At 37.2% G+C, this 25,730-nt stretch overlaps 1 protein-coding gene across 1 annotated transcript in view; it reads left to right on the forward strand.

Annotated features, from left to right (window-relative positions):
- The window catches only part of LOC131064857 (uncharacterized), a 29,753-nt gene extending 14,295 nt beyond the window's left edge, over window positions 1-15,458 (forward strand). The window contains exon 2 of the mRNA XM_057999158.2: window positions 15,392-15,458. Within this exon, the coding sequence (XP_057855141.2) occupies window positions 15,392-15,458 (67 nt within the window). The remainder of the gene's footprint in view (window positions 1-15,391) is intronic.
- Window positions 15,459-25,730: the final 10,272 nt, after the last annotated feature.

Below are 25,730 nucleotides of genomic sequence, written 5' to 3' on the forward strand. Positions count from 1 at the left end.
ATAGCTCCACTCTCCAAGTCTCTAATGATAACTAAATCAGGAGTGAACTCCACAGTTTTCCTAGTTGCCCCATGTGTGATTTGATAGATGGAAAGAAGATTATTTGTCAAGTGGGGTACACACAACACATCATTGAAGGAGTTATCCCCAATGGCAATAGATCCTTTCCCAATCACATCCATGTATGTATGATTGCCCATCAAAATCTATGGCATGTGACAAGGCTCAAATGTAGAAAACATAGACTGCAAAGATGCCATATGATGAGAAACCCCTAAATCTAGAAGCCATCTCCCTGAATCATGACGTGTAGTAGCACAAAGAGCTTGTCCCTTTCCTTTATCTGTCCCAAAAGAGTGATCCTTTCCTTTATCCTTGGAAGAAGAAGCCGATGTAGACATTCTAGAAGGTAGGTTGATTCTCTTCTTCTCAAGAAGATTCTTCAACTCATCAATATCCTTCTTATAACAATGATGTTCATCATGTGCTGACTTCTTGCAATATCCACAAAAAAGATTGTCCTTATATGATTTCTTCTTAGGTGAGAATGGTAAATCACCTTGTTGTGGAGAGGAAGATTGTGCTCCATCTTGATGTGGTTTTGACTTAGGTTTCTTTTGATTCTTGCCTTTTCCTTGATTACTTTGATTCCCTTTATTAGCCACCAAAGCTTGTGACTTTGAAGATTTGAGAATCCCCATCGTGGTCAACTTAGATTGCTCAAGTATCAACATCTCTGTGAATGAATCAAATGAGGGAGAAGTGTATGAGGAACCTTGAGCTAACCTATGGGTGTGAAAGCTAGATACAAAGGCTACATACTCTAAAGGAAGCTTGTCCAACAAGTTATAAACCAATTGAGCATCCTTTTTGTCAATTCCATAATCCTTTAGCTTTTCTCTTATCTCAGTTGCTTTTGTGACATAATCTTGGATTGTATCAAAATCCTTGGGATCCAAAGTTGTGAGTTCACTATCAAGCTTGTACCCCTTAATCTCATCAACTTGACCATACAATTTCTTAAAAATATCCCAAGCCTCTTTAATTGTTGTACACTTATCAATGTGAAAAATGAGGTCATCTGATAAATACTTTCTAAGAGTTCCAAGTGCCATAGCATTCTTAGAAATCCATTCAATTTGAGCATTAGGATCAGCCTTAGGATTAGGTGGTGTTGTAATAGCTTCATTTACATAATGAATGAGTCCTTTTTCCATTAGTTTACTCCATGCCTTAATTTTCCGTGATGCATAATTATGAGGAGTTAAAAGTGGAAATCTAGGAGAACCCATAGCACCAAAATGAAAAAACACAAGATAGAGAGAGGCACAATCACACAAGACACCCCCCCAAAATACTCAATCAAGAAATCCCCCCAAAATGGTGATTTTGGCACTTTATACTTAGTGCGTATACAATGGGCCATTTGCAAAACAAGGCAAAGTGGACTTCTGATTTCAATTTACAAATTCTCAAAATGAGATCTAAGAGACTTCAACAAAGACGGCTAGTGATCTAAATTGAGATCCAAGCAAAATGCAAGTACCAAATATGCCAAAAATGGCCAAATACTGAAAGTACAATTTCTATTTAAAATCACTACAAATAGATGGTAGATTATGAAAGTAGATGAAAAAATATGCACTTTAAAAAAAAATGGCACCTGAAAAGGAGTCCATATGAACCCAAATGAAGCCTCCAAAGTTGTAAAAACCGGGATTTCACGATTTCTAAAAAACCTGTATCCGAAAATCAGAAAAATCCTGCACCACTGTACAGATCTTGAAATTATACCCCCCCCCAAAAAAAATTGCTCGAAAAAACGAGTCCGGATGAGTGAGATATCACTATTTGAAAATTGCCTGCAAATTTATAAATTTTGGAAAATTTTTGCCGTAGCATCAAACTTCAAATGCCTCTATATTTGGCCTCCGAAGTCTGATTTGGATGAAACAAAAGGCAAAAATGACTTTCCTGGACCTCCTAAATCCAATGGTAACCTCAGATTTGACCTATCAAGCTTCAATAATAACCTGCAATAGAAAACTTCAAAATACACAACCCCAAATAGCATCAAATTTCTCTCAATTAGCAAACCAATGACACTCTAATGGCTCTGATACCATGTGAGATTTTGCCAAGATCAAGAGGCAATGGATAGCACAAATAAGAGAGACAAAATATATGATAGAAATAAATTGTATTCTATCAAGATGAAAATACTGATCAACTGGATCATCAATCAATGTTTTTCATACAATGAATATGAGCCTGCTTATATAGGCAAGACTATATGGATATGTGAGCACACAAACATGACATGTGGCTAAATAAGAAACAAGGGTAGGTAGGAAATAGGTGTGGGTAGGTAGGAGAAACAATATAATATTCCACATGAGGTGGATCACCCACTGAATGTGGAGTGTAACAACAAGATCACACCATAAAAGGTGGAAATTCTCCTACACACACTATCCCAATGTGGCACAAATACCCAAGTGTCTCATACCCAAACTAATATGAAATGCATGTACCTAAGTAAACTTAAGTAAGGTGTAATAAAATCCAAGATGAATAATTATTTACACCAACAATTTTCTTGGCTATCTCTTTGTTTTGATCCGGTGTCATTTTATAAGCTGCCTTATTGGGTAAGGAAGCTCTGGGTATAAAGTCTATTTGATGACTTATGGCACATTGAGGAGGAAATATAGATGGTGTTCCATCACTAATGATGTCCTCAAACTGATCTAGAACCTACTACACTTCTTTAGGAATGCTCACCTTCTTCTCGTTGCTGTCCTCTTTTTGCTTCACAACCATGGCAAACCCCACTCCTTCTCCCTCTTTGAGTGTGTTGATGAAATCCTTCTCACCAACCAGCAACACATTAGGACCTTTGGATCTGCCCTCTACTTGGTCTCCTATGGACTAGATTTTGTAGGTGGTTCCATCTTTTTGGAAGGTATAAGCATTCTTCTCTCCATGATGTATTGCCTTTCTGTCAAACTATCATGGCCTACCTAGGAGTAGGTGGAACACATCCATGGGTAAGATATCACATAAGATTTTGTCTTTGTAACCTCCAATAGTGAACTCAACCCAAGTTTGTTCATTTACAAGAACATGCTGCCCCTTGTTGAGCCATGTAACTCTATAGGGATCACTATGTGGGATTCTTGGCAAATTGAGTTTGCTCACTGCTTCCTCTAACACTATGTTGTCTATGGATCTTGAATCCACTACCTCTCTACATACCTTTCCCATGATCTTACATTTTATTATGAAAAGGGATCTCCTTTGGCTAGGTTCCTCCTTAACCGGTTCTTTAATCAAGACTCTCCTTATCATGAGGTTCTCTCCAACCTCTGAATCCAAGCTTACTTCTGATGCTTTCATGTTTTCTGCATCCTCTTGAGCATAATTTACTCTCCTCTCACCTCCTTGGGATGAAGAAGACTTCTTAGGGCATCTATAGGTTAGGTGTCCAAGTTGATGGTAGTTGTAGCACTTCATGGTGGCAAAATAGGACCCTCTTCTCGATCCACTAGACCTTCATCTACTAGAGTTTCTGGATCCCCTTCCTCTATAGCTTCTCTTGCTATTAGAATCCCCACTTTTATCAACCAACTTGGATTCCCCTTGGGATCTTTGGTCTATGCTTCTTCCACCAAAACTACCTCTCTGACCTCTGCCATCTCTTCCCCTACCTCTGCCTCTATTGCTTTGTTCTTGTTTCTTCTTGCTCTTTTCTTCCACTCTTAGTGCCAATTGATAGCACTTGTGCATGGTGTTGGGGCATAACAAGCTTAATTCCTCTTTGATATTCCATCTCAAGCCATTTAAGTATCTGGCTACCTTAATTTTCTCATCCTCTACTACCTTGGATACTTAGACACAACTTCTGAAATTCCTCAATATAGCTGCTCACATCCAAGTCTCTTTGCCTCAAATTTTGTCTCCTCTTGTGCAACTGGATCTCATAATCCTCAGGGATGTATGCCTCTTTCACCTTGGCTAACATGCCCTTCCATGTAGCTATGGGGTTATTGCCCTCTTTTTGCCTCTCTTCTTGGATAAATTTCCACCAAGTCAATGCTTCCCCTCTCAATCTAGACTTGGCCACCTTCACCTTTTGTGCCTCACTGATTCCATCACATTCAAAGTGATTCTCCAACCCCTCTATCCATTCCAGGACTACCTCAGGATCCATTTTTCCACAAAAAAGTGGCACTCCTTCTAGGGATTTTCCTCCTAAGGCTTTAATTACTTTAAGGAAAGGTTCTTCAGGTAGAATAGGGTCTTGTTCAGGAGTCTTATTCTCTTCTACAACTTCTTTTCCCTTCCCTTCATTGACCTTGATTGTCACTTTCTCAGTTTTATCTTCAACTGCATCTAGTTTACTCTCTAGTTGTAATAATCTTTCTCTGAGGAGCCTATTTTCTTCTTCTTGGTCTTCTAACTTCTTTTCTAATACTGCATTGGTCACCATCCTTAAACTATTCTCTCCTACTGATTCAATGTCTGTCATATGCTGGCTTCTTCCCAAATCTTGGAAGCTCTGATACCACTATGATGGGGAGGTTACTCAAAGAGAGCTATTTCCTTGCTTAAGGGAAGTTAGATGTTATTCTTGTGGGCTTCATACTTTTTTCATATTATCTTCTAGTCAATTTAGACACCTAAGCTCTCTAGGAGTTCTCCCAATCTAGATGTGCTCACTTGATGCTCAAGCATGGTTGAGATTCACCAAGGTAAATCCAACCTTACACTCTAAAACTCTTAAAAAGTGCTTGCAGACGATGTAGTAGGTACTTGGGATGTTTTTCAGGGTCAATAAATTGGTTTTGTGTGAGGGTTTCATTATTTTCCCTAGCGCTTCTTCCTTTTCCTATTTCCTAGGCCTAGTAGCCCTAGAGCCCCAATTAGCCCTACCTAACTGATTTTTGTGGATTTTCTTTCAATTTCTCCAAAGACCCACACAAAATATTTGCTAATCAAGATACCCTTTTGGAAGTACTTTCCAACTTCTGAATTTAGGAAACTCAGCCCGACCGTACAGGTACGAAACCTGAGAAATGCTTTTTTGGGTGGTTTTGGGCTTATTTTAGTCTTTTTCCAAGGGTTAGGTGTCTTCCTTGATTTTCCACACCTCCAAATTCACACATATGTTCTGCCACACATCAATTTTTCTTCCCAAACACTCTGCAACTCCAAACCTACTCATTCCTGCAAACACTTGCATAATCTCATTCATTTCCTAACTGGGCTATGACTAAGCTTGCCTAAGAAATGATGCTCATTGGCCTTTCAATGACCTCTAAAGTAAAATAAAAGTTATATACATTGTACAAAGGTTCCATGGCTCGGGTCCCAAGGGTTATTGAGAAGAACTCAAAGGACTTCAAGCTAGAACCATGTTTGGGCCTCTCAAACCCTTACTCAGGCTGAGACCTTACAAAATTGGAAACTCAATTCAAACCTGAAAATAAACTAATCAAATTTATTCCTGAGCACTACAATAACATGTACAAAACAACAAGAAAGGTACAACAATGCAATCAATCCATTAAGTACGGATTGCTGCTCTAATTCTTGACAAATGCAATGTAAAACTTCAAAATTGATCTCAAAATATATTCTAATCTACTCCACGTGTTGAAAAAACTCATTACATTGATTCTAAAAAATTTTAGATGCCATTTTTTTCCTAAATAACTCTCCATCGGTTCCCTAACCAACCCTTTGCACAAAAATGCAAAAAGTTGCTCAACGTTACAAAAAGTTGTCAAGCAACTTTGACAACTTTTGCCAAAAAGAGCATTTTTGCCTTACATGCTTGATTCTGTCCTCCAAACCATCTAAGATGGATAGAAACCATTATATTGACATGTCCTAATGCCAAAAAAGGCTATTCAAGGCATTTTTGATCAAAATGCAAGATTTTGCCATTTTAGGCTTACAAGGGCTTACAAGCCAAAATTGAGCAAATGCATTGTCCTAGGGACATTCAACCTACCAAAGCACTACAAAAACATAGTAAGACCTAAGAGAAGACTCTTATCCACCATTCCAAACAAACCTATGAAAAAACACACCAAAATGAAGAAACTAGATTCAAAACTAGGTGCTCCTGCACCAATGGCCTAGCTACCTTTTATAGGAAGTTTATCAGGAATTTTAGCCATATTTGTGCTCCCATGTTAGAGACCATCAGGGATGGACAAAAGTGCAAATTTTCATGGAGAAAGAAAGTAGATGAAGTGTTTTAAATGTTGAAGAAAAAGGTATCACAAGAACTGGTTCTTACCTTATCGGATTTTGACAAAATCTTTCAGATTGAATGTGATGCAAGTCATTTGGCAATAGGTGCAGTACTTCGTTAGGAAGGTAGGCCAATTGCATATTTTAGTGAAAAGTTGAATGATGCTAAAAATAAATATTCTTCCTATAATTTGGAGTTGTATGCATTAGTTCAGGTACTAAAAACATGGAGGCACTATTTGCTTCCCAAAGAGTTTGTTGTTTATACAGATAATCAGACACTAAGTTTCCTAAATAGTCAGGAGAAATTGAGCCATAGGCATATGAAGTGGGTTGAGTCCATTCAGGCCTACACCTTTACAAATCAAACACAAGAGAGTTGTCTCAAACAAAGTTGTAGTTGCTCTTAGTAGGAGGGCACTAACAGTTTCAAAAATCTAGTTGGAGAGTGTAGGAGTTGATTCCCTCAAGGGTATGTATGCTGCAGATGAAGATTTCAAAGACATCTACAAGGTATGCAATGAGTTTGGTATCTAGTATTATTTAGAGTATTTTGATTATTTTATTCAAGGTGGTCTTATTTTCAAAGGAAGCCAATTATTTATTCCTAAATGCTCAATGAGGGATAACATGATTAAGGAGAAGCATAGTGGTTGTATGGGGGTACAATTTGGCTTAGAAAAAACTCTTGAGTTGGTGAGAATATTTTATCACTGGCCTAAATTGCAGACAGATGTCAGAAAATTTGTGGACTCATGTGTGGTGTGTCAGAAGGCCAAAGGGACAACAAAAAATGCAGGACTATACCAACCATTGCCCATTCCTTCAAGACCTTGGGAAAGTGTGAAAATGGATTTTGTGATGGGTTTTCCATGAACTCAAAAAGTTTTTGATAGTATTTTTATGGTTGTTGATAGGTTTAGCAAGATGACACATTTTTTGCCATGCAAGAGCACAAGTGATTCTACATATGTTGTAAACCTTTTCTTTAATGAAGTTGTGAGAATACATGGTTTACCCTTAAACATTATGTCGGACAAAGATGTGAAACTTGTAGGACATTTTTGGAGGACTTTATGGAGGAAGTTAGGCACAAACTTGTCTTTTAGTTCAACTTATCATCCCCAAATAGATGGCCAAACAGAAGTGGTCAATAGGTCACTCAAAAATTTGTTAAGATTCCTCACCAAGAAGCATGGTGAAAAGTGGGATTCCATAATCTCCCAAGAAGAACATGCCTATAATGATTCTGTCAATAGGAGTACCAGAAGGAGCCCTTTCCAAATTGTCTATGGACTGAATCCAAGAGGTGTGTTAGAATTGAGAAATCTACCCTCAATTGAACATATCCATGCTTGTGGAGAAGAATTTTTTGAAGGGATAAAGGAAATTCATGATTAAGTCTAGATGCAATTGCAAAGAAGTACAAAGAAGTACATGGAGCAGGCTGGCAGAAGAAAGAGAGATGTGCAGTTCCAAGTTGGAGGCATGATATGGGCAAATCTGAAAAAGGAGAGATTGCCAAAAGGGAAACACATAAAGCTCATGATGAGAAAGGTTGGACCTTGTCCAATACTCAATAATTTTGGGAACAATGCATATGAAATCCAATTACCTTTAGATATAGGTATATCCCCAATCTTTAATGTTGCATATTTGACGCCATTCAAAGGTACAATGCAAGAAGATGGTACATTTCTGGTGGAGGATGCTGTAGACATACTGAAAGAATTTCCAAGTCAAAAGCCAACCAAACCTGAAAGGATATTGGACACCAAGATTGTAAAGAAAAATAGGAATAAGGTCTACAAACAACACCTTGTCAAGTGGCAAGGACTTCCTTAGGCAAATGCAGTATGGATGGATGAAGACTAGATGAAGAAACATGGGACTACATTGTCAAAACTCATCTCAAGTGGACTTGAGATTCAATCACCCAGGGAGTATGGTGCAAGAGAACCCAAAGACACAAATAAAGTCTAAAAGATCCTAATATCACCCATGAGGTGAAAATGATCATCTCTAATAGGTTGATAGTTTTGTGAGTCAATAAAACCTAATTGATGTAAGGCATTGTCATGGTTGCATTTTATAAGCCACCATGGATAAATGACCATGTGGGTCAGTAGGAGTCTAGGCATGAGTCGGGAAAATAAATATTGGTCTTAGAAACATCAGACCAATCCTTGGAATAGGTTGAATACACCTTGGAGTCGCCAAAGTTGAAAAGTGCAAGTTGACAACTTTTGTTGTCATTGCAAAATGTTGCAAAAAGGGATAACTAATCCTCCAATGGTTCCAAAATTTGAAAAGTGGTTGGAAACCATTAGGGAGGCTATATTATGACCACTTATATTGATTCCAGTTTGTTGTTGGCATAGTTGTTTAAGTTGATGAAATTGATGATGTTTTGGAATTTGGAGCAATACAATATAATTGAAGTTTTCTAAAATTCTGTGTTTTTGCTTTTCATTTCTGATCAGTACGGATTGGTGGATGTATGAAACCAATTGGATGAGTTAAGGAAGTCTCTTACCTTTCATTTGAATCAAGTTTGAGGTTTTGTAACAATTGAGTTGTAGGGATCCATCCAAATCTAACCCGACTGGTCAAAAACCCTATCGACACCTAGGGTTTCATTATAAAGATGCCCTTAATCTAATATTTTCATCAGAGGACCAAAAAACCTATGGGGAAAATGTTATAAGGGACATTGTATTATAATATTTTTGTGTTGGTTTGTAGGGAGGCTCCAAGCCTGAAGAGATTGAATTGACCCTAGGCGGGCATCTTGTTAGGACTAATGATAGTCCCAAAGATACTGAGAGGGCGAGGTGAATAAGTATCTAATCGGTTAACAAAATATTTAACATTATTAAGGATTTTGCATTCCAAAATAGTGTACCGGTAAACAAGTATTAATGCAGTAAATAGGAACAATAAAGACAACATAGAAAACACACCATAACACAAGATGTTTAACAAGGAAACCCAGTGTGGGAAAAAGCTCGGTGCGATTTGTGACCCAGAATATTCACTCACTGGCCAATGAATAAATATTACTTACAATGAGGGGCCTGTACATGCAGGAAAGCCAACTGCCTAGAGCTCACTGCTCAATCTACAAAATGGAAGTCTCACTGACTTACAAAATGGATTATGAAAATCCAATACAATGTACTGCTTCAAATCAACATCAACTATGCCAGGTTCAGTACCAGTTTAAGTTCATACTATAACCATAAACCTTATACAAAATCCGTCCTTATTATTCACTCATTCCTATCTCCTATATCATCCTTTGTCTATATTATATCAAAATGATTTACAAGATCTCATACATATATGAGTCTATTACAATATGCCATGTCGTCTTTACAAAAAGATATTTACAATTAAATACAATAAACAAAACTTTATTCCTATCGGCTGGAGTGCCGGTGCCTGCCGGTGGTTTACCAGATGAATGTCGAGAGGTTGCCTGAAGGTTTCCAGTAGGTTTCCATCAATGACAACACCATCATTTCTCACTAGAGTGTAGAATGCCAACACATCTCTATGTGACCGCCTGATCTGTAGAAGTGGAAATCACTTGCAGAAGATGAAGAAGATGGGATCAAGTCTTGAAACCTTGGATTTGTGGGTTTGACACCTTACGTCACCTTGAAGAAGTGTTGGTTTAGTCGGGGGACTAATACAAGGGGGACTTTCTTTGTAAATTAGTCCTAATTGGCTTAATTAGGTCTCGAAGGATAGTAAGGGTACATACCTTTCAACTTGTGGTTAGAGTCTAAGCCTTTGAGTAATTGTGTAACTAGATAAAGGGCATCTGAATATATCTTTAGTTTGTCTTATCCTTTGTAATTTTGTTAAGTTGTGTTTGGAAAACTCAACTGGTAGGTCTACTAGGCTACCGATAGGGCTACTAGACAATAGGACAGTTGTGAGGCAAGTATTCCCTAACACATCTAATAGCCAAATCTTATGGGTGTTTTGTGTTGGTTGGACCACCAATAGACAAAATCCAATATTTTCTATCCCACTAGTATCGAAAGATACTAAACCAGTTCACATAAGGGTAGAGTGTTTTCATCATATCAGTATCAAAAGAGATTAAACCGATATGGATCCAGTCACATAAATTGTTGTGTGAGTTGAGAATTTGGTAGGCATGTTGTTCACACCTTGAACAAACAAAAGAACTTGTTTTGGACATAGTATTTGTGGGTGAGAGAATGTTTTCACGTAGTTTGTTGCCTGGCTCTACATCACTACCTCATGTAACTAATTTTTCTAATAAGTTATTGATGTAATCTTCAATTATATTATGCATCATGTAATAGAACCTTATTGGCATTGCTATCTGATAGGTTGTCCCTTTGATCTTCAAGTTGAATGGCATGGTGTTCCAACAATATGTTTTCATGGGCATGTGAATGTAGTTTAGTGTTGATCTTTGAGTGCTATTATGATTTGAGTATAACCACAGATTCTATCCATGAGAGATAGCAATTCATATCCTAATATGAGATTGGTGATCATGTCTATATTCAGTAAGGGGAAATCATCTTTAGGAAATGCTTTATGTATCCCCAAAGTCAATGCAGATTCTTATGCCCCTATTTAGCTTAGTAACTAGAACTACATTTGATATCCACTTCACATAAGCAATTGGCCTACTAAAACCCACATCTAGCAATTTTTTCAAATCAAATTTGACTAAATAGATAATTTGTGTGTTCATATTTCTCAAATTTTGCTTCATTGGTTTGGCCCCTAGATTAAGAGACAAACAATGGAGGACTAACTCAAAGTCTAGCCCTGGCATATCAGTGTAGGACAATGCAAAGTTGATTTTCCTTGTTGTGAAGAATTATATGAAGATTTCTTTCTATATTGGTGTGAGTGACTTTGAAAAGTATACCATTTTTAAATTTTCATTGTTACCCAAGTTGACTTTGTGTGACTACTCTACTAACAAAGATGATCTTTCTTGGCTCATTGGGAGAGAGTCCAACCTTCCATCCTCTAGTGCCTCAAAGAGGTTTCCACTGTCAAATATGCCTTTTTAAAACTTTTTTTTTGGTCAAAAGCTATTTAGTTTTTACCTCAATCAAATATTTTCATCTCTAATTTTATTTTATGATTGGAAGGAGGACTAGATTCTCTGAAGTAAGTTGCACGATCAAGATCAATGGAAAAACCATCTTTATGATCATCCAAAAGTAATGATTAGAAAATGAGAAAGGAGTGTAAAAGATCAAAAGAGCTTAAAATATATCAAAAAACCTCTATTAATAAGAAAAATGAAGGAATAAAACCAAATTCAACAATAAACAACAAATTGAACATAAATCAATGAAATCCAAATATCGAACTTGATATGAGTGCCTCCATTACTTTTCTCCTTCTCGTCACTTGTGTGGGATGACTCTTAGAATCTTAGCACAATACTTGCAATGCGATAGGACAAGAATTCAAAGATCATGGTTGATGATAATTAAGAATGAGGTTTGATTTATAGATTTCAGAGATTCAAATCGATGATCAAGATTGAGAATTCAACAGAAAGATTGATGGTGGAGGATAATTGAGATAGGTTAGTTGGAAGATGATCACTCATGTAACTGAGATTGATTGGAAAGTTAACTCATTTGATTTACTTTGTTAGTGGATGGAGAGTTACCCAAAAAAAGGGATTTCTAAAAAGGTGGACTAACTGTCTAATTAGAAAAAGGTGATTGATGAGTGACTAGTGGAACTAAGAGTCAGTGGTAGTTAGCCATTTTCCACATGTTGTAGGAGAATGAATAAAATTATCATTTTATTTAATTTGGAGGGAATTTGATTTTTGAAAATGAAGTTTGACATGGGAGAGAAATTAAACAAATTAAGAAATTTATTTAATTGAAAGAGCACAATTAGTTAATTAAATAGTTTGGAATAATTATTTAATTATGGGAAGATAACATAAATTAATTTAATAACAATAAAGATTATTTAATTTAAGTATGTGAAGGGGGATTAATTAAATAATTAAATTATTTAATTAATATTAGAAGAAAATTAAATAATTAAATAATTAAAAAAATAAAATGAAGGGAATTTGATTTTTGAAAATGAAGTTTGACATGTGAGAGAAATTAAACAAATTAAGAAATTTATTTAATTGAGAGAGCAAAATTAGTTAATTAAATAATTTGGAATAATTATTTAATTATGGGAAGATAACATAAGTATTTAATAACAATAAAGATTATTTAATTTAAGTATGTGAAGGGGGATTAATTAAATAATTAAATTATTTAATTAGTATTAGAGGGAAATTGAATAATTAAATTTATTTAATTATGGAGTTGGAAGAAAATTCAAAATTTGAATTTGATGTGGAGGAATGATGTTAAACAATTAAATAATTAAATTATTTAATTACTAAAGAGGAATAATTATTAAATTAGCGTTCGTAGGCATGAGACAATTCTAGGTGTCTACAATTATATCACACTTGAGGGTCCTATCCAAAGAGAATTGCATCATCAACATTATTGATTTTAAAGTATAATCTTGTCAATTTAGCATTTTACTTTAGATTTAGCCTTTGCCCTACAAGGGTAAATTCTCTTTTTCTAATCATCATTGTTGTAGTGGAGGTTAACACCTACTTGAGGTATAACTAAGGTAAGCCCCTATAAAACCCAACACTTTCCCCCTCTTGTCTATGTGTAGGATTCAAATTTGATAAATTTGGATTATATATTTGTAAAGATCGGGGAAACATTGAAGAAGTAGAAGACCCTAGTCATCTTCAATTAGCCACAATGATTGACACTTAAAAAAAAAAAATCAAGGAGATGATCTATAAGACATCTTGATCCAGAATCTACTCACAAAATTTGCATCAAACATCTTTCGGTTAGTGGCACCTATTGACTTAAACTGGCATTTTTCAGGCTAAAATTGCAAACACGTGTTCATTTCTAAATCCTCTTTTCAAATTTGTCTTCAAAATTTTCATATCTATTCTTTAGCTTACAGTTTATGTTGATTTTAGTAAAATTCCTAGTTCTTGAATTATTCTCATTCTATCTTATCTGATCATAATTAAAATAATTCAAAAGAGAACAATCAAACTACAAGTGCCCATCTCTCCCAAGGGTATGAAGTTGGGCCTAATTGATTATTCTCGAATGCAAATGGTTTATAGTTTGCATTCTTAGTGTAGATTACCATTTTCACACATTACAAAGGGTAAAAAGGTCACATATACAATGAGCAATAGTTGTATCTCATTATCTTGATGCCTCGTGATTGAGGAATTTTCTAGATGTAGAGAAAGAGTTGGTTTTCATGAAGCATTAATCCAATCTTTATCCTCATATTTTTGTTCATTCTTTATTTTGTTTCTCTTCTACCCAGATACTTAAAACCATTAGATATGACAAAAGACAAAATAATGTGGTTTTGATAGATGGTGGTAGCACTATAATTTTATTAGTATAAAACTACTTGACCAACTACATTGATATGTCTATGTGAGGAATATTTGTAAAAATGTGGTAAGCAATAGTAATATTATGTCCAATGGGGGTTATTATCTAAATGTAAAGCCTATAATGAGGGATTATCAATTAACCACCTATGTGTTTGATCTTTCTGTAGGGAGCACTTATGTGGTATTGGTTGTCTAATGGCTGTATACCTTAGGTCAGACCACTTGTGACTACTCCCAACTTTGGCTTTGATTTCACTATGATTGACACAATTATGTGTTATAAGAATGGAAGGAAAGTGAAATTCAAATTGTAAAGGTGTTCTAATGTTTTGTTCCAATTTTACTTTTTAGAGGCTCAACCTCTTTCTCCTTCTTCTCCACCAAATTTGTAGTTCTTCCTCCACAAGTATAAACTAGCATTTGAGGAACATAGAGGATTTCTCCCTTCAAGGTCCAATGAACATGTCATTACCATCATTTTAAGTAGCCACCCCCCTAATATTTGGACCTATTGATACTTTTTTGAGCAAACTAATGAAATTTTAAAAATAATGATGGGGCTCCAAAAGGAGGGTAATCACTTATACTAGTAGAAATTCAAGCTCTTCCTTGATAGTGTTGGGAGCGTAGAATTATTGCCTCTGTCCATGTCATTTTTTTCTTCCTAAAAAATCCAGGGAGTAGGGTTTAAGGGTTCTACCCTTGCCTTTGAAAATCTTTGATTTTGTTATGTTTACCCGTTGACTAGCATTAGCAGGTTCCCAGGTTTTAAGTTGCTACAGAAGGGGTCTCTAGTCATGTGTCTACCAGCCCCGCATATTAGGTTTCATTAGTTGGGTCAGTTGCTTTAACTAAAAATTCCCGAAGGGTCTTATATATTGTTTGTGTGCCTAAAGTCCTAAGTCTTAGGTATGCTAACACACCCACAAGCCACGACCCCCCTTACCCTTCATAAGTCATCCTATGCATAGATTTTCACTTAAGTGCCAGCTCAGGCATCTCAAAGAGGTCTAGGATGGTGGGATCAAGCATAGGGTGGCAAAATTTACCCTGCAACAATCACCAACTTTGATCTAAAGCCATGCAAGATAACGGGAAGTATCTTTGCTAAAAAGGGATAGCCCCGCATGGTCTTTATACTTGTAAGATCACCCATGTGGGCTTAGAGAAAATCAAGAGAAATGAAAAAGCTTGCCCTGCACAACAACACAAGGAGAGGGTTACAGAGGTAAGGAGAACAAGATGACAAGGATTACCTTTGGGATAGCGGGGAATGACGAATGATAGTGAAAGGTTTACCCCGTAAGGGTTTTAAGCAACATAAAAGAGCATTGCAGTCTAAGTGGGCATAATTAAGTAAGAGGGTCTCCACCACCCTGCATGGTCAAGGGAGAGAATGAGGATGACAGAGTTGAAAGAACACTATAGGATAACAGAATACCATGGTAAACAAAGAAATCCTTGCCTCACAAGGATAAAAGGGAAAAGTAGAATGCGTTGCGGGCTAAGAGGCTATAAAGGGATGAGAAGTCCCTGCCATCCCACATGATTGAAGAAGGGTTTTCTTTTAGAAGCATGAGATTTTCCATAGTCTATATCAATGTTGCTAAGTAATTTCTGGATTTGCTTTGTCAGAAAGAAGAAAAGAAGGCAGTTAAAGGAGAATTGTCTCTTGTGGGATAGCAAGGATAGTGGCAGCTAAAAGGGTCTTTACCCCGCAGGGGTCTAAAACCTAGATAGAGAGTGATGCGGTAAAAATGGGAACAAAAGAATTAGTAGTCCCCGCCACCCCATAGCAATAAAAGAATGGACAACACAGAGTAACTTGTCTCCATGTTCATGCGTGACCAATGGAAAGTGTCATTCAGGATAGCGGGGGTATTTGAAGACAAGAAAATACTTTCCCTGCATGAGTAAAATGAGCTTGTAAATGATGACACATGGTAAAGGAATAAGGGGAAATAATAGTCCCCCACCATTTCACAGTGATAGAAACCAGGATAAAGTGAGGTAAAGACAACTCCCTTTAGCGATTGAGATGAGTATCTTGCGAGACAATGAGGAGTGTTGTAGAACAAATAAGGGTTTACCCCACATGAGTAAAAATAGCTCGTAGAAGGTGATGTGGGGCATCAAAAGGGAAATAGTATAAACTTCCCCGCTATCCCACAGGGGTGAAAATTGAAGGATGGCATAATTTTCATAATCAAAGAAGAATCATAGGTAGCCAAATGATGATTCATTATATGCCATGTCAACAGTCAAGGGACGTCAAAGTGAAATCTCAACCATTTATCTGCTAATCAACAGTGGAATTTGAATTTTGAAGCCACCAGCCAACCATGCTATGCATGTATGAATTATTAGTGATTCATCCATGTGCCATAAAAGCAAAATTTGAGGCTACTGTCACACACCTCGCATTCAAGAAGCAACCAGAGCAATCACAAAGTGATTGAAGAGAAAACAAAGGAAAACCAGTGTATTCCTCAAGCGTCCATCGTAAACAAATTATGTTTGAGAAATGAGTAAGTTGATTTTAAGCCTTCTCTCTACATTTTGAAAGGAATTGGGATTTTGTACGGGGTCTTAGTGAGGAAGAGTTGTGATTCTTTCCCTAACTACATGGGAAGGGTTTATTTATGTGATTTTCATTGCATTTTCTTGTTCAAAAGTGTCACAATGGCATCCCCTTCCAAGAATACCCCATCCCCATCCACTGAAAGGGCTCCCAAAGTGGGAGCAGGTTTTTCAATGCCTGAAATCACCCAGGCCATCCGAATCACCGTGGTCCACCCAAAGCTCAAAATTACAAATGCGTCGGTTGTTGAGCCTTCCCTTGCAACTACTACACAGGTGTCTTCTAAGGCTGAACCAAGTGTTCTACCGAAAGAGAATACCCCTCAATCAAAAAGAAAGAGGGCGCCAAATAAAACTGTTGTTCTCATATCAAATGATGAACCATCTGATGACCCTAGCCTTGCCCCAAAGGCTAGGAAGACAACCCTGAAAAGAAGAGGGGCTTCTACCAAAGCTTATGCTGAAACATCATCCGTGGAAGCTCCCCCTACAAAGAACCCTGAAGCTAAAGAATCAAGCCCACAGGAGGGGGTTTTAGAGCTAAAGAAAAGAAAAAATCCTGCCAAGAGAGATACACCTAAAGCTGCAAATAAATCAAATCAAACCTCTACAGAGGAAGAACAAGCCCTTACTCAACAAGAGTAATCCACACATACCTCTACTCCACCTGCCCCAGTGAAAACAACAGAAGAAATTTTTGAGGTAGAGAAATAGTTGGAAGAGATGGAACAAAACAAAAAATGGATACACGAAGTCTCTGTCAGGATCTTCTAGAACTGTTTCACGGTTCAACCATGCAGGAAACCCTTAGTACTGCATTTAATGATCATGAGCTAGTTTTAGAGATGGGTACACCAATGACCATGGTTGGGATATATTTTATTATTTCTATGGGAAGATAGATAAGCCGGTCCTAGTGTCAAACCCTTGGAACCTCAATTTGAGAAAATTGGTGGTCCCAAATGTATTTGTGGAGCCATTACTGGTCAGAGAGCTCAACAAAAGGTATCACCCTGAGAGATGACTATAAGGGTGACAAGTGGCCATGTCTTGGTTGATATAACTAGAGAGGCCATAATCCAATGTTTCAACATAGATAGGGATAAAACCACATTAATGGTTACCACTTTTACCTATGAAGGAAATTCACGGGTGTGGGAAAAAATAATAGACAGGTTCGTACGAACTACCCCTACGGGTTCGAGCGAACCTACTGATGGGGGTATGGTTCAAGCGAACCCCTAATTCAAAAATAGGTTCACTCAAACCCAATAAAATATTATTATTTAAAGGGTTTGCTTCAACCCCCACTTCGAGCGAACCCCTAATGGCCGACTTTTTTTTAACCGTCAATATAAACCGAAAATGATAGTTGAACTATCATTTTCAACTTGTCATGTGGGCTCCACTAAGGTAGTTTGAGTGAACCCTACATGGAGATTTCATTAGTGAGTCATGTCAGCATTAGTCAATGCTCCTCAACAGTCGTCATTTGACCTACGTTGTTCTAGGTGCACAAAATTACCCTTTTTCTTGTTTAATAATGTTATTTTTTTTGTATTTTTTATTTTTTTGTTAAATGTTTTTTTTAAAAGAATTAAATAGTTTTCATTTGCTAATTTTTTTTTAATTAAATATTTGTATATTTATTATTTTTCTCAACATTTTTGAAAACATTAGGAAAAACTAGAAACATTAGAAATTTTTTAGAAAAATGTTACCAAAATTAAAACTTACAAAAATGTTTGAAAACTTAGATAATAAATTAAAACGTTAGAAAAATAAAATAAAAATTAAAACTTAGAAAAATATTAGAAAACTTAAATTAAAAATTTAAAACCTTAGAAAAATTTGAGCCTTTATGAACCCTTTTAACATCCTAGTACACAACATGACCGCTTAGGACACCATATGAACCCTTGGGATAATATAATGTCATAAGGGGTCACACAGTGTTCTAACACCATGCGTGGCCCCTTAGGACCCAATATAGCCCCTAAGAACACCATATGATCCCTTAGGACATTATATGAACCATTAGGACCATATGATGTCGTAATGGTTTAGATGGTGTCCTAAGGGGTCATACAGTGTTCTGACACCACGTGTGACCCCTTAGGACCCCATATGACCCCTAAAGATACCATCTGACCCTTTAGGACACTATATGAACCATTAGGACCATATGATGTCCTAATGGCTCATATGGTGTCATAAGGGGTCATACGGTGTTCTAACACTATGTGTGACCCCTTAAAACCCCATATGACCCCTAATGACACCATATGACCCCTTAGGACACCAAGTGAACCATTAAGATAATATGATGTCCTAATGGTTCATATGGTGTCTTAAGGGGTCATACGGTGTTCTAACACCATGTGCGACCCCTTAGGACCCCATATGACCCCTAACGATACCATATGACCCCTTAGGACACCATATGAACCATTAGGACCATATGATGTCCTAATGGTTCATATGGTTTTATAAGGGGTCATACGGTGTTCTAACACCATAGGTGACCCCTTAGGACCCCATATGACCCCTAACGACACCATTTGACCCCTTAGGACACTATATGAACCATTAAGACCATATGATATCTTAATGGTTCATATGGTGTTCTAAGGGGTAATACTATGTTCTAACACCATGTGTGACCCCTTAAGACCCCATATGACACTTGATGACACCATATGATGCCTTAGGAAATTCTATGAACCATTAGGACCATACGATGTTGTAATGGTTCATATGGTATTGTAAGAGATCATACGATGTTCTAACACAATGTGTGACCCCTTAAGACCCCGTATGACCCCTAACGACACCATATGACCCTTTGGGACATTATAAGAACTATAAGGACCATACAATGTCATAATGGTTCATATGGTGTCCTAAGAGGTCATACGATGTTCTAACACCATGTGTGACCCCTTAAGACCCCATATCACCCCTAACGACACTATATGACCCCTTATGACACTATATGAACCATTAGAAACATAGTCCTAATGGTTCATATGGTGTCCTAAGGGGTTGTATGGTGTTCTAACACCATGTGTGACCCTTAAGAACCCCATATGACCCCTAACTACACCATATGACCCCCTTAGGATATTATATGAACCATTATGACCATACGATGTCGTAATGGTTCATATGGTGTCCTAAGGGGTCATATGGTGTTATAACACCATGTGTGACCTCTTTAGACCCCATATGACTCTTAACAACACCATATGACCCCTTAGGACATTATATGAACCATTAGGGCCATACGATGTCGTAATGGTTCATATGGTGTCCTACGGGGTCATACGATGTTTTAACACCATGTGTGACCCCTTAAAACCCCATATGACTCCTAATGATACCATATGACCCCTCAGGACACTATATGAACCATTATGATCATACGATATCATAATGGTTTAAATGGTATTCTAATACCATGTGTGACCCCATATGACCCTTAACAACACCATATGACCCCTTAGGACACTATATGAATCATTAGAACCATACGATGTCCTAATGGTTCATATGGTGTCCTAAGGGATCATACGGTGTTCTAACACCATGTGTGACTCCTTAAGACCCCATATGACCCCTAATGACACCATATGACCCCTTAGGACACTATATGAATCATTAGGACCATATGATGTCCTAATGGTTCATATGGTGTCCTAAGGGGTTATATGGTGTTCTAGCATCATGTGTGACCCCTAACGACACCATATAACCAAATGAAACTTTAACTCAAACACAAACTTATCTCAAATCTGAAACCATCCCCTCATAAGCAGGATGTGTTACGAAACATCATAAGAGATCATAAACCAGATGTGGTCCTTGTTCAGGAAACCAAGATGTCTAAGGATAAAGTGGAAAAGATTAGAATTTTTAAAAATAATGGTGTCATAGGATCTAGCTCGAAGGGAGCTTCTGGAGGAACTATGATTTTTTGGAACCAAAAAACTATTAAAGGTATGGAAATTATCTCTTCTTTTAATAGGAACTCTGTGCAGCTTGATCATATCAAGGATAACTTTGTATGGGTGTTAACTAATGTCTATGCACCTAATACCAAAACCGGGAGAGCTAAATATTGGAGAAGCCTTGTTGATGACAGACTTAAGTTTGCTGATCAAAGCTAGCTAATAATGGGAGATTTCAATACTCTGCTTAAAGAGGAAGAGAAGATGGGAGGTCTCCCCTTGCAGCTTGATGGGAAACAAGACCTTATGGAGTTCATTAATGATCAAGCTCTTATGGATGTGGTTCTTCAAGGGATTAACTATACCTGGACTAATAGAAGAACCGGAGTAGACCTGATTCAAGTGAAGTTAGATAGAATTTTAATTTCTCCTGAGTGGTTAGCCAAGTATAGTTGCTCTCTTGCTTCTATTATCAAAATTGGGTCAGACCATTATCCTATCTCTTTTACTGCCAACTCTTTTTCGGCTAAGAGAAACTTCCCTTTTAGGTTTGAAAAAGTGTGGTTATCCCATCCATCCTTGGAAGCTTGTGTTGCTGATTGGTGGAATTCTGAGGCTGAGGGCACGACTCTCTTTAGAATAGCTAAAAAGGTCAATATTATAAAGGCTAAAATTAAAATCTGGAATAATGAGATTTTTGGGGACATCTTTAAGAGTAAAATTCAAATCAAAACTAATATAAAAGAAGTTTATGATAGAATCCAAGAGAATGGGCTATCTGATGAACTGAGGGAGGTGGAAAATGTTCTTTTTTCTAAATGCCACACCATTATTTCTAATGAGGAGACGTTCTGGAGACAAAGATCTAGAGCCCTGTTCTTGAAGGAAGGTGATAAAAAGACCTAGTTTTTTCACCTAACTGCTCTTAAGCATAGGGCGGCTAACAGGATATCCAGATTATCCTATAATAAAGGGATTTTAACGGAGGATAATGATATTAGAAAGGAAGCTCTCGAGTATTTTGGCACCCTGTTGGGAGAAGTGGATAACTTGGTTTGACCAAAGGCAGATTCATAAATATTCAGCACATTCTTCATATTTTTAGCTTCCGTAATGGTAGCTTTCCCCATAGTGATAGAATCATCAACAAACTGTTCATGAGTACAAGTGAAATTGGATGAAGATGGTTTCAAACCTCTAAGATTGCCTTCTTCCACATTTTTAAATATAAATCTACTCAAACTTTCAGCTAAAATAGTAAACAAGATAGGGGATATGGGGTCCCCCTATCTAAGACCTCTAGTCCTTAGTCAAGATGGCTTTGAGCAGAGTAACTTTGCCCGCTTGACTAAGGACTGCCCCTTTCCACCCAGCCAGTTTTGAGTTAAATCTATCAACCAACTTATTCCAGAAAAAATCCTCAAGCTTAATACACAAAGGAAGCCCCAGATAAGAAAAGGGAACCTCAGATATTTTGCAGCCAAGAATTCTTTCAATCCTTAATTGCCTTTGAATAGGGGTATTGATGAAGAACAAAGAACTCTTATCCCAATTAATTTTTTGACCAAAGGTAGATTCATAAATATTCAGCACATTCTTCATATTTTTAGCTTCCGTAATGGTAGCTTTCCCCATAGTGATAGAATCATCAACAAACTGTTCATGAGTACAAGTGAAATTGGATGAAGATGGTTTCAGACCTCTAAGATTGCCTTCTTCCACATTTTTAAATATAAATCTACCTAGACTTTCAGCTAAAATAGTAAACAAGATAGGGGATATGGGGTCCCCCTATCTAAGACCTCTAGAGCTTTTGAAGAAACTTGACGGGGATCCATTGACGATAACAGTAGAAGAGGAAGTTTCCATAAGTTGAGAGAAAAGCTAAATAACTTTTTCACCAAAACCAAATGCTCTCATAGTCCTTAGGAGAAACTGCCAGTTCACTCTATCATAAGCTTTAGCCATATCTAACTTCAGAAAAAACCCCTGATTATTAGCAACTTTCAGGGAATGGATATTTTCATGAACAACTATTATGGAGTCCAGAATCTGTCTACCAGGGACAAAACCATTCTATTAGACAGAGATAATTCTTGGAAGAATTTCCAGCAGCCTGGAAGTTAGAACCTTGGATAAAATCTTGTAAACAGAGTTACAGAGACTAATAGGTCTAAACTTATTGAGAGAATTAGCTCCTGGGATCTTCGGGATTAGGAAAATGAAGGTAGCATTCAGTTCTTTAAGAAACCTTCTAGAGCCAAAGAATTCTTTAACACCTTTGCAGATGTCAGTCTTCACAATATGCCAAAAACATTGGAAACCCATCCGGTCCAGGAGATTTATCAAAAAATTAATTGGGATAAGAGTTCTTTGTTCTTCATCAATACCCCTATTCAAAGGCAATTAAGGATTGAAAGAATTCTTGGCTGCAAAATATCTGAGGTTCCCTTTTCTTATCTGGGGCTTCCTCTGTGTATTAAGCTTGAGGATTTTTTCTGGAATAAGTTGGTTGATAGATTTAACTCAAAACTAGCTGGGTGGAAAGGGGCAGTCCTTAGTCAAGCGGGCAAAGTTACTCTGCTCAAAGCCACTCTCCAAAACTTGCTTGTTTATGCTCTCAGTTTGGTCAAAATCCCCAGAAAGTTTGCGGAAGCAATTGAAAGAATTCAAAAAAAGTTTCTTTGGTCAGGGGTGGAAGTCAAAAACAAAATTCCCCTTATTTCCTAGAATAAAATCTATTCCCCTAAGGCCTCAGGGGGGTTGGGTTTAAGGAATATCAGCTCTATGAATAAGGCTTTATTAGCTAAACAAATTTGGAGAATGCAAGGGGAGGAAAGAGAATGGAATTTAATCTAGAAAAAAAAATATCTTTATATGCAACCTTCTGAGGAAGAATTTTTAGATGAATCTTTTATTGTTGAAGGATCTGCTATATGGAATGCAGTCCAATCAGCTAAAAGTTGGGCTACTGCTGGTCGAATTTGGAACCTTGGGGATGGTAGGAAAATAAGATTTTGGGAAGATAGGTGGATATTGGATAAACCTCTGGAGGAAGTTCCAATCCTTAATGAATGGAAAGACTGGTTCAAAAGCAGGTTTGGGGAGCTCGTCAGAGACTACTGGAGAAATGGTAAATGGATTGATTTTAGCCAACATTGTCTGGGGCTTAAGTTCCTTTAGATTGCTCTCTCTGCTAAAGTTCCTAGAGACAATAAAGATGATAGATTGATATGGAGGGAAACCCCGGATGGAAAATATTCTGTGTCCTCAGCTGTGGCTATCCATAATGAATCTGTGGAAGAAATTCCTATTTGGGATAAAGTCTGGAATAAGAAGTTAGTTCCTAAGGTTAATATATTTTTTTGGATTTCCATCCAAAACAAGGGTTTAACTCTAGACAACCTTCAAAAGAGAGGCTTTGTTTTTCCTAACATGTGTTCTCTTTGTTGCAGGGAAGAAGAGACTGCTTGCCATATTATTAATCAGTGTAGATTTAGTCAAGAAATTTGGAAAGTCATCTTAAGCAGGTGGAACTTGAGCTGGGTTTTTCCGAATTCCCTAGGGGATTCTTGGCAGCAATGGTAATGCCCTACTTCTAATCCAAAGATTATGGAGACTTGGAAACTTAATTTCCTGAATGTTATTTGGAATATATGGAAAGAGCGCAACAATAGGATTTTCAGGGATAAAATTACTACTCTTGAAATGGTGGTGGATAAAATTTACAGGAGCATATTTGAATGTATCTATGGCACTGATAATGGACCAGCTGCTAAATAAGATTTCAATGACAGGTGGAACCTCTCTACTACTACTACTAGTAAGGAGAAGGGCAGAGAAGGTCTTGTTTGGTGTTTTCCTCCTCAGGGGTGGATTAAGGCTAACTTTGATGGGGCCTCTAAGGGGAATCCAAGTAAAGCTAGATATGGGGGAATTGTTAGGAATTTTGCTAGAAGTTGCTTAGTGGCGATGGCTGGTCCTTTGGGGAGTCAAACTAGTCATTTTGCTGAAGCTTCAGTTTCCCTGAATACCCTAATTATAGCTAAGACTCTTAATCATGATAAATTATGGCTCGAGGGAGATTCACTTAATATTATTAAGTGTCTGAAGGGGGAGTCGGAGCCATCTTGGTCAATTGAAAACATTATCTTGAATGTTGGCATATGGACATTCCAATGAGACATTGTGTGTGATTGAAGGTTTTGTCATTGATGGCAACCTTGCAATCCTATGGTACCGACAAGACATTATACCGGAAAAAGCATTACACAGGAAACCTTGCAATCCTATGGCACCAGCAAGACATTATACCAGCAAAGCATTATTCAAACAAGACAGTGCACTGGCTTCTGCAAGATCAATCTACACCAGCACCGACATAGAAGATGTACATCGACACAGAAGGAAATATGTATACCAGCACTGAGGCCGACAGGATTTTTGATATGTAATATTTTGTTTATTATTGTAAGATGACTTGGCAAATTGTAAAATGACTCTTGTATATAAAAGAGATCATTGTAGTCATTTGTAGGATATGGATAGGAAGCATAAATAAATTATAAGGTAGACCTAATGTGCGAATTGTAGGTCAAGGGTATATTTAAAGAACAGAGCAAGAACCGGTATTGAATCTGGCATTAAAGATGCTATTGCAAAGCAGTACAGAATATTGGATTTGTGTAAATCCTCATTGTAAGTCAGTGTGACTTCTTATTGAGCAGTGTGCTCTAGGCAGTTGGCCTTCCTGCATGTGCAGGCCCCCATTGTAAGTAATATTCTCTTATTGGCCAGTAAGTGAATATTGTGGGTCACAAATCCCACCGAGGTTTTTCCCACACCGGGTTTCCTCGTTAAACATCTTGTGTTATGGTGTTCTTTTCATGGGGATGTTTTTGATTCTGTTATTTACATTAATTCTTGCATACCGCTATACTGTTACTTTATGTTTTGCATATTCAGTTTCAAGAAAATTACATTACCGGTCAAATACTGATTCAACCCCCCCTCTTAGTATCTATGGGAACCCTAACAATTGGTATCAGAGCTTAGTCCTCTATTTTCAGAAGCCTAACAACTTGAGGAAGATCTTGACACCGGTAAAGATGGAAAATCTGATGAAGCAACTTGAAGGAGCTCTTACTGACTATGATGCAGAGAAGTTGAAAAGTATCAAATTAGAAGATGATTTAAAAGCAGCTCAGGACATTATTCAGGCACTTCAAGAGAATCTTACTGTTACAAGAAATAAGAGAAGAGAACTTTGTGAAAAATTGCAAAATGAGAATGATGAAAAGGAATCACTAAATGATATGATAAGCAAATTGAAACAAGAGATTATGACAACAAAAAATGAAATGCAGGATATGACTATGAGATTTTGCAAAGAGATTGAGGACAGAAAGAAGAATGAAGAAGAATTGACCAGAAGACTAAGTGAT

The sequence above is a fragment of the Cryptomeria japonica genome, chromosome 5 (assembly GCF_030272615.1).
Source record: "Cryptomeria japonica chromosome 5, Sugi_1.0, whole genome shotgun sequence".
Taxonomy (NCBI): Eukaryota; Viridiplantae; Streptophyta; class Pinopsida; order Cupressales; family Cupressaceae; genus Cryptomeria; species Cryptomeria japonica.